The sequence below is a fragment of the Scyliorhinus canicula genome, chromosome 1 (genome assembly GCF_902713615.1).
Source record: "Scyliorhinus canicula chromosome 1, sScyCan1.1, whole genome shotgun sequence".
NCBI lineage: Eukaryota > Metazoa > Chordata > Chondrichthyes > Carcharhiniformes > Scyliorhinidae > Scyliorhinus > Scyliorhinus canicula.
In genome coordinates this window covers 123,688,281-123,702,891 of record NC_052146.1, presented here as the reverse complement: position 1 = coordinate 123,702,891, position 14,611 = coordinate 123,688,281, and the positions used below count along the sequence as shown (strand labels likewise).

General features: G+C 48.1%; 1 protein-coding gene across 6 annotated transcripts in view; it reads right to left on the bottom strand.

The window, feature by feature from the left end:
• Positions 1–6,383: 6,383 nt before the first annotated feature.
• Positions 6,384–14,611, bottom strand: part of LOC119967100 (fatty acid-binding protein, brain-like) — a 38,619-nt gene continuing 30,391 nt past the window's right edge. For 5 of the 6 annotated variants that reach the window (XM_038799178.1, XM_038799197.1, XM_038799232.1 and 2 more), the window contains one exon: positions 13,707–13,877. In XM_038799178.1, the coding sequence (XP_038655106.1) occupies positions 13,799–13,877 (79 nt within the window). In that variant the 3' untranslated portion in view covers positions 13,707–13,798. Of the gene's footprint in view, positions 6,441–13,706; positions 13,878–14,611 lie in introns of those variants that run through there. The other variant, XM_038799188.1, reaches the window with a different exon arrangement.

The window sequence follows — 14,611 nt, the reverse complement described above, 5'->3', positions numbered from 1 at the left end:
TTCATCAAAAATATATTTTTTTTAAAGGAGGGATAGGATTGGCAGCTTAATGTTCTGGGATATTGATGTTTTCGACGAGATAGAGGAGGTAGCAGAAAAGGTGGGGGAGTTGCATTACTGGTGAGGGAACATATCACAGCTGTGATGAGGGAGGATATCTTGGAGGGATCCTGCAGTGTGGCATTATGGGTAGAATTTCACAAATAGGAAGGGTGCAGTCACAATGTTGGGGCTGTACTATAGGCCTCCCAAAAGCCAGTGGGATACAGAGGACAGATGTGTAGTCAGATTCTGGAAAGATGTGAAAAAACAGGGTTGTTGGGGTGGTTGATTTTAATTTCCCCCATATTGACTGGGATTCCCTTAGGTCCAGATGGAGAGCAATTTGTTAGGTGCATCCAAGAGGATTTTTTGGAAACAGTATGGTGACAGTCCACCCAGGGAGGGGGCCTCACTGACTTAGTATTGGGGAATAAGCCTGGCCAGGTGACCATAGTTTCAGTAGGGGAACATTTTGCGAATAGTGATAAGAATTTCGCAAGTTTTGAATGCTCATGGATAAGGACAAGAATGGTTCTCCAGTGAGGGTGCTAAATTGGGGGAAGCTAACTACAGCAGAATTTTGCAAGAGCTGGAAAATGTGGATTGGGAGTGGCTATTTGAGGGTAAATTCACATTTGATGTGTGGGAGTCTTTTAAAGAGCAGTTGATTAGAGTTCAGGACAGGCATGTCTCTGCGAAAATGAAGGACAAAAATGGCAGGATTGGGGAACAATGGAGGACGGGGGAAATTGTGGAACTAGTCATAAAGAAAAATGAAGCATACTTAAGGTCTAGGCAGCTAAAAACAGACAAAGCTTTTGTAGAATATGGGAAAAGTAGGAACAAACTCAAACGGGGAGTTAGGAGGGCTAAAAGAGGCCTCAAAACGTCATTGGCAAGCAGGGTCATCACAAGGGCTTTTATACAGATATAAGGAGCAAGAGGGTAGCTACGGAAAGAATAAGCCCACTCAAGGACACAGGAGGGATGTTATGCGTGGAGTCAGAGGAAGCAGGTGAGATCCTTAATGAAGCACGGTAGCATTGTGGATAGCACAATTGCTTCACAGCTCCAGGGTCCCAGGTTCGATTCCGGCTTGGGTCACTGTCTGTGCGGAGTCTGCACATCCTCCCCGTGTGTGCGTGGGTTTCCTCCGGGTGCTCCGGTTTCCTCCCACAGTCCAAAGATGTGCAGGTTAGGTGGATTGGCCATGATAAATTGCCCTTAGTGTTGGGTGGGGTTACTGGGTTATGGGGATAGGGTGGAGATGTTGACCTTGGGTAGGGTGCTCTTTCCAGGAGCCGGTGCAGACTCGATGGGCCAAATGGCCTCCTTCTGCACTGTAAATTCTATGATAATCTATTGCATCGGTATTCACCAAGGAGAGGGGCACAGAGTTTCATAGAATTTACAATGCAGAAGGAGGCCATTTGGCCCATTAGGTCTACACCGACCCTTGAAAATAGCACCCTACTTAACCCATGTCTCCACCCTGTCCCCGTAACTCAGTAACCCCACCGAAACATTTGGACACTAAGGGGAAATTTAGCAGGGCCAATCCACCTAACCCACACATCTTTGGACTGTTGGGGGGGGGGGGGGGGGGGGGGGGGGGAACCAGAACACTCAGAGGAAACCCACGCAGACACGGGGCGAAAGTATAAACTCCACACAGGCAGTCACCCAAAACCGGAATTGAACCCAGGACCTTGGAGCTGTGAGGCAGCAGTGCTAACCACTGTACCACCGTGCTGCCCATGATGGATGTGGAGGTTAGGGATGGGTGTGTGAATACTCTAGGGCATGTCAGCATTATGAAGGAGGAAGTGTTAGATATGTTAAAATGCATTAAAATAGACAAGTTCCCTGGGCTGGATGGGATATATCACAGGTTACTGTGGAAGGGAAGAGAGGAAATAGTTGGAGCCTTAACAGATATCTTTGCATCATCTTTGACTACAGGCGAAGTTCCAGAGGACTGGAGAATAGCCAATGTTGTCCCTTTGTTTAATAAGAGAAGCAGGGATAATGCAGGTAATTATATGCCGGTGATCCTGACATCAGCGGTGAGGACGCTATTGTAGAAGATACTGAGAGACAGGATTTATTCACATTTGGAAATGAATAGACCTGTTTGTGATAGACAACATGGTTTTATGCGGGGAAGGTCATGTCTTACCAACTTGATAAAGATCTTTGAGGAGGTGACAAAAGTAATTGATGAGGGAAAGGATTTGGATGTGGTCTACATGTGCTTTAGTATGGCATTTGACAAGGTCCCTCATGGTAGACTGGTATAAAAGGTAAAGTTGTATGGGATTCAGGGTGTGCTAGCTAGATGGATAAAGAACTGGCTTGGCAACAGGAGACAGGAGTAACAGTGGAAGGGATTTTTTCAGAATGGAGATATGTAACTAGTGGTGCTCCACAAGGATAAGTGCTGGGACCACTGTTGTTTGTCTCATATATATATATATATATATGTGATCTGGAGGAAAACATAGATGGTCGGATTAGCAAGTTTGTAGGTGACACTAAGATAGGTGGAGTTGCAGATAGTGAAGGGGACTGTCAGAGAATGAAGCAGAATATTGATAGATTGGAGAGTTGGGCAGAGAAATGGCAGTTGGAGTTCAATCCAGACAAATGCGAGGTGATGCATTTTGGAAGATCAAATTCAGTTGAATTATGCAGTAAATGGTAAAACCCTTAGGAGCATTGACATACAGAGGGATCTGGGGTTCAGGTCCATAGTTCCATGAAAGTGGAAATGCAGGTGGATATGCTGGTCAAAAAGGCATATGGCATGCTTGCCTTCATCGGCCGGTGCATTGAGTACAAGAGTTGGCAGGTCATGTTACAGTTGTATAAAACTTTAGTTTGGCCACATTTGGAATATTGTGCGCTGTTCAGGTCACCACACTACCAGAAGGACGTGGATGCTTTGGAGAGAGTGCAAAGAAGGTTTAGCAGGATTTTGCCTGGTGTGGAGGGTGTTAGCTATGAGGAGAGTTTGAACAAACTCGGATTGAAAGACGGAGGCTGAGGGGAGACCTGATTGAGGTCTACAAAATTACGAGAGGTATAGACAGGTGAATAGCATGAGCTTTTTCCCAGGGTGGAAGACTCAATTACAAGGGGGCACAGGTTCAAGGGGAGAAGTGGAAAGTTTTGGGGAGATGTGCGGGGAACATTTTTCATGCAGAGGGTGGTAGGTGCCTGGAACCTATTTCCAGTGGAAGGGTTGGAGGCAGGTACGATAGCAACTTTAAGATGTATCTCGATAGACATATGAACAGGTGGGGAATGGAGGGATACAGATCGTTTGGGCAATAAGTAGTAGGTCTAAAGAAGGAATCTGGATCGGCGCAGGCTTGGTGGGCTGGAGGGTCTGTTCTGTAATGTTCTTTATTCTCTTTGTTCTCTATTGTAATTTGCATTATCAGACTTCTCAGGGGAGAGTGCGGTCAAGGTCACTTCCACATGAGATCCATCCTAACAAATCTCACACTCTCAGGGTCAAGGTAATATATATTGATCTTGATGGTTATCGGACTTCTCTCAAAGTCTAGTAGTTAGGGTAGCATGGTGGTGCAGTGGTTAGCACTGTTGCCTCACGGTGCTGAGGACCCAGGTCGATCCCAGCCCCGGGTCACTGTTCATGTGGAGTTTGCACATTCTCCCCGTGTTTACATGGGTTTCACCTCCATAACCCAAAGATATGCAGGCTAGGTGGATTGGCCACGCTAAATTGCCCCTTAATTGGAAAAAAAGAATTGGGTACTCCAAATGTATATTAAAAAAATAAAGTCTCGTAGTTGTATGAAGTGAAATTTTACATTTGCGATTCTCTCATAGAAGTAAGAATGGGTTATCTTTTGGGATATTATGTAAATGTTGCGATTTATACTCTGTATAACCACCAAGCTGCATGGCTTTTAATTACATGAAATGTATGTTTACTTAAAACTTAAATTGTCTTATCTAACCTTCTACATCAACCACTTCACAATAATAATTGATGAGTTTAAAATCACACAGAAACCGTTAAATTCTGGTCGATTAACCACTTCTCTAACTAAGGCCGGGCACATGGCCAGTCCACACTGTGGTGATATGCATGCACATATAAATGTACATGGTTGTATATCAGCACACATAGGTACGACAACCGGCCAACAGGTGTCGTCAGACATCCATCATGTGACTCGGGACGTACAACAGGATATCATAGACATCAAAGAATTTACAGTGCAGAAGGAGGCCATTCGGCCCACTTAAGCCCACACCTCCAACCTATCCTCGTAACCCAGTAACCCCACCCAACCTTTTTTGGACACTAAGGGCAATTGAGCATAGCCAATTCACCTACCCCTGCACATCGTTGGACTGTGGGAGGAAACCGGAGCACCCAGAGGAAACCCACGCAGATATGGGGAGAACGTGCAGACTCCGCACAGACAGTGACCCAAGCCGAGAATCGAACTTGGGACCCTGGAGCTATGGAACAACTGTACTAACCACTGTGCTACCGTACTGCCCAGAAGCCCACTTAGAGTAGCTCCAGGAGAATTCACAGAATTCATTCAGTAACTTTGGCTGTATAGTAATCTGTTCGTTATCTTTCCACGTGTTTGTTAATAAATAATCTTTCTAGTTAAACAACTAGATGTTCTGTGTACGTCATTACAACGGTGGGATCACAGAACACAGCACACATCTGCGCCCGCCTAGCAAATTATCGTGTGAGGGCGCAATGGCATCATCACAAGCTATTGAACAGACTTCCAGGACATAAAATTCTACCCCATGTGACTACTAATTGTATCCTGAACAAATGTTTCTAGAAGCATGCCCACCACTGAAGTTAAACTGACTGGTCTAGTCACCATGATGGACATTGAACACAATTTCAGTGGCCATCAGGTATCTCCAGGCAAAATTTGGATATCTTAATGTCTAATTTACTGGCTAATGTACTTTATTACAAACATGTATCAGACTAGGTTATAACAAATAAACACCCTGGGAAGCATGCTTCCCAGCAATCAACTATACAGTCTGTACAATTTCCCCCCCCACCCACCCCCGTGTTAGACATGGTCACAAACATCCCCCACCTTCCCACCTTTTCTCAAACCCCTATGTAGAGCCCCTTAACTCATACTTTATCTTCTCCAACTGCAGGAAGTTGTACAGGTCACCCAACCAAGCCGCTATCCCCCCGATGGTGACTCTGACCAGCCGCCGCGGAATCAGAGAGGCGAAGGCCATGACATCAGCCTTCCTCCTCTCCATGAGCTGCGGCGGCTTCTTTGAAACCCCAAATATCACCACTATAGGTTCCGGGACCATCTCCTCCCCTGCTATGCTGGCTAGGACCGCGAAGACTCAAGCTCAGAAATTTCCAATTTTTCGCTAACCCAAAATATGTGTACGTGATTTGCTCTCCCCTGCCCACACCTTTCACACTCATGGTGCTACCCCCTGAAAGAACCCACTTATTTTCCCCAGAGTATATGCCCCTGTGCACTATCTTAAACTGTATTAGGCTCATCTTTGCACAAGAGGAGGTCCCGTTTACCCTGCGCAGTACCTTACTCCATACTCCCCAATTCATCTCCTCTCCCAACTCCGCTTCCCATTTCTCTTTGATCTTCACCACCTGCTCACCTCCCTGTTCCCCAGACACTTGTATATATCCCCAATTCTTCACTCCCCTGCCACATCCAGAAGCACCAGTCACTTCAGCAGGGTGTATCCCGACAACCTAGGGAACCGCCTCCAGACCTTTTGCGCAAAGTCCCTAACCTGCAGATACCTGAACTCTCCCCCTCGGCAGCTCTATCCTCTTGCTTAGCTCCTCCAGACTGGCGAACCCTTCCTCCAAATACAGATCGCCCACCTTGAAACCCCCACTTCCCTCCACCTCTATCCATAGTATCCATTCCCCCGGCTCAAACCCATGTTTCTTGCACAGCAGCGTTAACACCGGCATCCCTTCCACCCTAAAATGCCTCCTCAACTGATTCCATATCTTCACCGTGGACTGCACCACCGGGCTCTCTGAATACCTACTCTAAGCCATTGGCAACGCTGCTGTCACCATAGCCCTCAAACTAGACCCCTTACAAGATTCCTTTTTCATCCTAACCCAGTCTACCCCTTCTCCTTCCCATCATCGCCGCCCAACAATAATGAAGCAGGTTCTGCAACCCACTGGCTGCTGTGAGTTAATCAACAACCGTGAATTAAAAATCCACCGAGGATACCTATAAAAATGATATAAGAACATTACCTTAAACACTGACTCCCAACTTCTCACTTTCTGATTCCTCAAATTCCTGATAACTGTGAAATATGTTTTCTTCCTATAAGAGAATCCTGACATTCAATGCCTGGAAAAACAGACTTCTCTGTGAATTTATTCATCACTGATATGCTTTTGTTTAATATGTTTAATATGAACTTACCTCCAAAGAAAATGACTGAATAAAAAACTTTAGGCTCCAAACATTACATTTTGATCTGATTTCCACAATATTTTCAATTCATCCTTTTAACCATCAAACGGATGCAGTTCTGAGCTTCATCCCATCTCTGAAAAGTTATATTGAAAAAACAAATGTGGGAACTTCCGGTGGCGGCTATGAAGGAATAAGTCGCTCATTTGGTGGCTCCCGCTCTGGTCGGATTTCTGGACCTTTCCCCCGGACTTTTTTCTGGTTTTAAACGGTGAATTCGAAGGCTGAGGCAATTGGGCACTGTTTCCACATTTAGTGTATGGAGCAAATAACCAGAAGTGTACGAAAAAACAGAAATAAAAAATTAGCCAAGAGCTGTGTTGAAGTTGCAGCAGGAGACAGTATGGCCGAGGACCGGACCCCTGGGGTGGCGGCGCAGCGACCAACGGAACAGGTGATGCAGGCCATCCAGGATGGTTTTGCCAAGCAGAAGCGGGAATGTTTGGACCTGATTAAAGAATCAATTGATCCGTTAGAGCATAGATTGGATGCCCAGGATCGGGCGATCCAAAAGGTTGAGGAGGCACTGGCTGAGCAGGAGGAGCATCAAACAGCGGTGGAGCTGGAGGTGGGGATGCTTCGGGACCAGCAGAAAACGCTCTTGGAGAAGGTGGAGGACCTTGAGAATCGGTCCCACTGACAGAACTTAAGAATTGTCGGGCTCCCGGAGGGGGCTGAGGGAGCAGACGCTGGGGCATACGTAGCGGGTATGTTCGAAAAACTGCTGGGGGAGGAGGCATTCCCCCGACCGTTGGAGGTGGACAGGGTGTACAGAGCGCTTGCAAGGGAGCCGCGAGTGGGGGACCCTCCGAGGGCAATGGTGGTGATATTCCATAGGTTCCTGGACAAGGAATGCATTCTTCGGTGGGCCAAACGAACGTGGAGTTGTAAGTGGGACAACAGTATCCTGCGGGTGTACCAGGACCTGAGCGTGGAGGTGGTGACGAAGAGGGCAGGCTTTAACCAAGTCAAGTCTATCTTCTTCAAGAAGCAGGTGAAGTTCGGTCTGCTGTATTCGGCTCGTCTTTGGGTCACATATGAGGACCAGCATCAATATTTTGAGTCGCCCGACGAGGTGCTGGACTTTGCTAAAAGAAAAGGACTGGTGGGGGTCTGAGAACTCTCGAACTTTGAGACAACATGTTGGCCTATATTGGGCCCTTTTCCCCTGGTTTTTGGTTTTGTTTTCCTGTTTTAAATTGGTTATGCCTCCTCTTACTGTTTCGTTTCTGTTTTTGGGGTTCTGTTTAAGAAAGAGGGGTGGGGGGGGGAGTCGATTTTTCGTTTATGGGTTCTTTTCTCGGTGGATGTTGGCAATGTCCCTTATGTTTTTATTGATGTGCACTTTTGTGGGATGGAGACGTGCCTGTTTGAGTTTCAGTAGGTGGTGCTTTTGTTTTGTGTTTTCTTGTTGTGGGGTGTTTGTCTCGGGATTGTTAGATGAAGGAATTTGTTTGTCCAAGCCGGGGGGGGGGGAAGCAAGGGAACAATAGGTGGGAGACTTCTTGGCACCGGGGGCGAGGGCCACCAAGCTAGCTGGGTGACCTAGCTCACAGAAGCATAGTTGGGGGGGGGGGGTGCATACGTTTAGTTTACTAGATGGGTCAAGTATTAGAGTAGTGTTGCGAGGGGGGATTGGTTCTGCTTATGAGGGAGGGACTTCGGTGGAGGGATAGTGAGGAGGTCGTGGGTGGGGGCCGCCGTGGGGTGGACTGGAGGAGGTGCAGCGCAGGGGCTGGAGGTGGGCCCAAGAAAGGGGATGGCTGATCGACGGGGGAGGGCCATTTTGCCCCCCCCCCAACAAGGCTGATCACCTGGAATGTTCGGGGGCTAAATGAGCCGGTAAAGAGGGCACGTATGTTTGCGCAACTGAGGTGTTGTGGGAGAGGTGTTTTCAGAACCCCAAAATGTATAATGGAGTTCAACCAACCCCCACCTTTAATGGATTGTTGCTTTTGAAGCACACGGCTTGTTCCCCAGGTGTAGTATTACAATTATGGACACGTGGTTTTTAAAACAAAACAATGTTTATTCCACGAACTCCAATTAACCTTTTAAATAAACATTGGATCTCTTAACACCCTTTACTTCAATGATAACCCCGAAAATAATACAGTACCCAATCCTGCAAACTGTTCCTTTACACATCCAAAAGACTTAACAAATACTTCAAACAGAAGCACATTAGATTTATATTCAATACTGAGACCTTTTTACAATTCCGATTTCACCAAAGTTTTAAGAGATAGTCCATCATGGCAGAGATCACCAGCAATGCAGCTCACAGCCACCCAAGCTTTCTTCAGACTGAAACTAAAACTCCCAAAAGGCAGACGTGAGCTCAGCTCCACCCACTCTCTGACATCACTATTTTCTTCAACGTACATTGCTTAAACATCCATTTCTTAAAGGTACTCTCACATGACAGAGGGGACTGAAGTCAAATGTGGTAATGTTGCAGAAGATGCACCTTAGACAAGGTCACATTGAGGAAAGGCTGGATTAGTCAGTATTTTCTCTCAGGGCTGGGTAAAAAGACTAAAGGGGTTGCGATCTTGGTTAATAAGCGGGTGACATTTGAGGTGGTAATAGTCTCGGATGTGGGAGGTCGATATATCATGGTCAGTGGTAAGCTGCAGGGGATGAAGGTAGTGCTGGTCAATGTATATGCGCCACATTGGGACAACGGGGATTTTATAAAAAGGGTGCTAGGGAAGATTCCGGACTTGGACTCGCACAAGCTGATCATGGGAGGGGATTTTAATACAGGTATTGATCCTGGCCTGGATCGGTCATGCTCAAGAACGGGCAGGGTGCCAGCAATGGCAAAGGAGCTGAAAAGGTTCATGGAGCAGATGGGGGGGGGGGGGGGGGGGGGGGGGTGGATCCATGGAGATCTAGGCAGTACGGGGTACTCGGTGATCACGATCTCGGACCATGCTCCGCACTGGGTGGACCTGCAGGTTAGTATGGATAGCAAGCAGCGCCCGCAATGGAAGTTGGATGTAGGGTTATTGGCGGACGAAGTGGCGTGCGAGAGGCTGAGGAATTGTATGCTGGAACTACCTGCAGGTGAATGATATGGGGGAGGTCTCAGCTGCGGTGGTCTGGGAAGCGCTGAAGGCAGTGGTGAGTGGTGAGCTGATTTTGATCCGGGCTCACAGGGACAGGACGGATAGGGCAGAGACGGACCGACTGGTAAAATAGATTCCACAAGTTGATAGGAGGTATGCGGAGGCTCCAGAGGTAGGGCTGTTAAGGGAATGCCGGAGGCTACAGGTAGAATTTGGCTTGTTAACCACAGGGAGGGCAGTGGAACAGCTCAGAAAGGCTTGCACAGCAGCTCAGAAAGAGGGAGGCAGCTAGAAAAATAGGGAAAGTTATTGATGGGGATGAGAACTTAGTTGGAGACTCGGCAGGGGTGAGCAAGGCCTTCCGGGACTTTGATAGCAGGTTCTTTAGGTCGGAACCCCCTGCGGGGCCGGAGGGGATGAGGCACTTTCTGGAGGGGCTGACTTTCCCAAGGGTAGACGGGGAGCTGGTAGAAGGGCTGGGGGGCCCGATCAGGCTGGAGGATAGTGGAGGGTTTTAAGGCCATGCAGTTGGGTAAGGCCCCGGGACCGGATGGGTACCCAGTCGAGTTCTGTAAAAAGTTCTCCGGAATATTGGGACCGTTGCTGATGAAAGTCTTTAATGAGGCTAGGGAAAGAGGGGTTCTGCCTCAGACAATGTCACAGGCCATGATCTCGCTTATCCTGAAATGGGACAAGGACCCGGAGCTATGTGGGTCATACAGGCTGATTTCCTTGTTGAATGTAGATGCCAAACTGCTGGCCAAATTTTGGCCTCCAGGATTGAGGATTGTGTACCGGACGTTATTGTGGAGGATCAGATGGGGTTCGTTCAGGGCAGGCAGCTGGTGGCCAATGTAATCATGATGCCCCCGGAGAGCAGGGAGGTGGAGGTAGTGGTCGCGATGGATGCAGAGAAAACTTTTGACCGGATTGAGTGGGATTATTTATGGGAGGTGCTGGAGCGGTTCGGATTTGGGAGGGGCTTTATTGACTGGGTTAGGTTGCTGTACCGGGTTGCAAGTGTACGGACGAACAGGAACACTTTGGACTATTTTAGACTGCACCGGAGGTCGAGACAGGGATGCCCCCTCTCCCCACTGCTGTTTGCGCTGGCAATAGAGTCGCTGGCAAATGCTCTGAGGGCCACAAGGGTCTGGTCCTGGGGAGGGGGGTGAAGCACAGGTCTCGCTGTATGCGGATGATTTGCTTTTGTGTGTCTGAGACCCAATGGAGGGGATGGAAGAAATTATGTGAATTTTAGGGGAATTCGGCCGGTTTTCAGGATATAAGCTCAATATGGGGAAGAGCGAGATGTTTGTGGTCCATAGAACAGTACAGCACAGAACAGGCCCTTCATGTTGTGCCGAGCATTGTCCGAAACCAAGATCAAACTATCCCACTCCCTGTCATTCTGGTGTGCTCCATGTGCCGATCCAATAACCGCTTGACAGTTCCTAAAGTGTCCGACTCCACTATCACAGCAGGCAGTCCGTACCACATCCTAACCACTCTCTGAGTAAAGAATCTACCTCGGACATCCCTCCTATATCTCCCACCCTGAAGCCTATAGTTATGTCCCCTTGTAACAGCTACATCCACCCGAGGAAATAGTCTCTGAACGTCCACTCTATCCCCCTCATCTTCTTATAAACCTCTATTAAGTCGCCTTTCATCCTCCTCCGCTCCAAAGAGAAAAGCCCTAGCTCCCTCAACCTTTCCTCATAAAACCTATCCTGCAAAGCAGGCAGCATCCTTGTAAATCTCCTTTGCACCCTTTCCAATGCTTCCACATCCTTCCTATAATGAGGTGACCAGAACTGCACACAATACACCAAGTGTGGTCTCACCAGGGTCATGTACAGTTGCAGGTGAGGGATCAGAAGAGGCGACTGGGGGAACTGCCATTCAGAGTGGTAAGGGATGGTTTCAGGTACCATAAGCTCGTTATATATGTCCAAGACGCTCCCCTCTCCTATCCATCCTCTAGAAACCACCCTATCCTGAATCCCCCTTAACGGCAGGAGTGGGAAGGTTGGTTCCTGCTTCCGCAAAATGTCCTGCACCTGCAGATATCGAAATTCATTACCCCGCCAATGCAAACTTCTCCTCCAGTGCCCTCATACTCGGGACGCTTCCTTCTGTAAATGAGTCCCCCATCCTCTCAATCCCCGCTCTCCACCAAATTCGGAACCCCCCGCCCATCCTCCCCGGGGGAAACCGGTGATTATCGCCGAGGGATTGGGACAGGCTTCATGAAGTGAATTTGGCCCGGCTGGTGGATCAGATGAAGGAGGATTTCCGGAGATGGGATGCGCTCCCGTTGTCTCTGGCGGGCAGAGTTCAAACAGTAAAAATGACAGTCCTCCCAAGATTCCTATTCGTTTTTCAATGCCTCCTCATCTTCATCCCGCGGTCCTTTTTTTAAGCGTGTCAATAAAGCTATTGTGGGCTTTGTGTGTGTGTGTGGGGGGGGGGGGGGGGGGGGGGGGGGGGCAAGTCCCCGTGAGTGAAGAGCGCAATGCTCGAACGGAGTTGGGGGGATGGTGGGCTGGCGCTGCCGAATTTCAGCAATTACTGGGTGGCTAATATAGTCATGGTGAGGAGGTGTCTGGTGGGGGGGGGGAGCAGCTGGCATGGGTGTGCATGGAGGTGGCTTCTTGCAAGGGCACAAGTTCTTGCAAGGGCACAAGTCTGGGGGGGCATTGGTAACAGCGCCTCTGCCATTCCTGCCGGCGCGGTTCTCTACCAGTCCAGTGGTGGTGGCGGCCCTGAGAGTCTGGAGGCAGTGGAGGAGACATGTGGGAGCAGAGGGGGCATCGGTATGGTCCCCAATCTGCGATAATTACCGGTTTGCCCCGGGGGAGATGGACGGGGTGTTCTGAATTTGGCGGATAGCAGGGATTGAGAGGATGGGGGACTTGTTTACAGAAGGAAGCTTCCCGAGTATGAGGGCGCTGGAGGAGAAGTTTGCATTGGCGGGGGGAAATTAATTCCGATATCTGCAGGTGTGGGACTTTTTGCGGAAGCAGGAACCAACGTTCCCACTCCTGGCATTAAGGGGGATTCAGGAAAGGGTGGTTTCTGGAGGATGGATAGGAGAGGGGAGCATCTCGGACATATATAAAGAGCTTATGGGATCAGAGGAGACGCAGACCGAGGAGCTGAAGCAAAAGTGGGAGGAGAAGCTGGGGGGAGAGTTAGAGGAGGGCCTTTGGGCAGACGCGCTGAGTAGGATCAACGCAACCGCAACATGTGCCAGGCTCAGCCTGATCCAATTTAAGGTCATTCACCGGGCTCACATGATAGTGGCCCGGATGAGCAGATTCTTCGGGGCGGAGGACAGGTGTGCAAAATGTGCGAGGGGGCCAGCGAACCATGTGCATATGTTCTGGACATGTCCGAGGCTGAGGGAATTTTGGCAGGGGTTTGCTGACGTCTTGTCCAAGGTATTAAATACAAGGGTGGCAATGAGTCCAGAGGTGGCGATTTTCGGGGTGTCGCAGGATCCGGGAATCCAGGAGAAAGAGGCAGCTGTTCTGGTCTTTGCTTCCCTGGTAGCCTGGAGGCGGGTATTACTAGCATGGAGGGACTCGAAGCCCCCGAAATCGGAGACCTGGCTATCGGACATGGCTGACTTCCTCTTCCTGGAGAAAATTAAGTTCGCCATGAGAGCGTCTCTGTTAGGGTTTACCAGGAGGTGGCAATCATTCGTCGACTTCTCCGCAGAGAATTAACCGTCAGCAGAACGGGTGGGGTGGGAGAGGTTAGGCTAGCGTAGATTAGGGGGGTAAGTAATGGTGGGACCAGTGGGAGAGTGAGGTGGTATTTGCACTATGTTAATATTTTCCTTGTTATGTACATTGTTTATTTTGTTGCTGTTACAATGCCAAATAAATACCTCAATAAAATGTTTATTTTTAAAAAAAAGAAAAAAACAAATATGTATGGGGCAGCAAGGTCCAAATTTCCGTACGGACTTAACTTGAATGAACTTTCTGAACAACACTGTCAATATTCTTAATGTACACAAATTGAAAGCAATTAACAGCCTTAATTGATAGGAACACGCTCTTACATCTGAGAGTTGGCATGTCAATAGTTGAGTGATTAACCTCAGACCATTCGCAAGACTGGGATCAAGCCAGAACTTACTTTATTTTAAAAGCAGCTGCAGCCAGGAAGTGGTTTGGCATAACCAATCTCACTGGTCTCGCTCAGTAGGAAGAACAAGAGAGGCCTGCAACGGTTCAGATCATCAACATTTTAAAAAGTGGATAAACTCTCCAGTAAATTATTTATTAAAACGGAGGAGGACTTTGACCATTGATGGTCATCTTCAATTACATGTACAGCTCTAAGTGACAGAATGGAAAAAGAAAGCATATCAGTGACGAATAAATTCAGAGAAGTCTGTTTTTCCAGGCATTGAATGTCAGGATTTAAGTTTTGATTTCCAATTGTAATTCATTGTATTGTTTTAGGTTCATGATATGCTACACTGGGGGAGCTTTTTGCTTTTTGGTGTGACATGTATTATTAGCTGGATAGTAGTTAGAGTTTATGCTAAACTGGCCTGATTGAAGTAGTGGGGCAGGGAAGTGGGCCTGCGACGTTTTCATAACTGAGCCTAATTTAAAGTAGCCGGGCTGCTAACACTTAGCATCCTCCCCTTAACAGTTCTCCAGCTGGGAAAGCAGGAACTTTGTAAGTTTGTCACTTTTAAAGCACCTTCAAGGGAAAGTGTGTTTTGCAATGGTGTCGAGTGATAACAATGCTCGGGAGCAGCAGGTAACAAGACACCAACAGTTGTATCAAATTTGCTAACAGTGTAGGGGCTATTGGACGAGGTGAATAACAAGAATAACAAGAAGGAAGTCCTCTTCCCCTTCAATGGGTGGCAGTTTCCCAGACAAGTATTTCCAAAGTAATGGAAGTTTGAAAATCCTCCAAGAATTGTTTCTGGGATCTTTC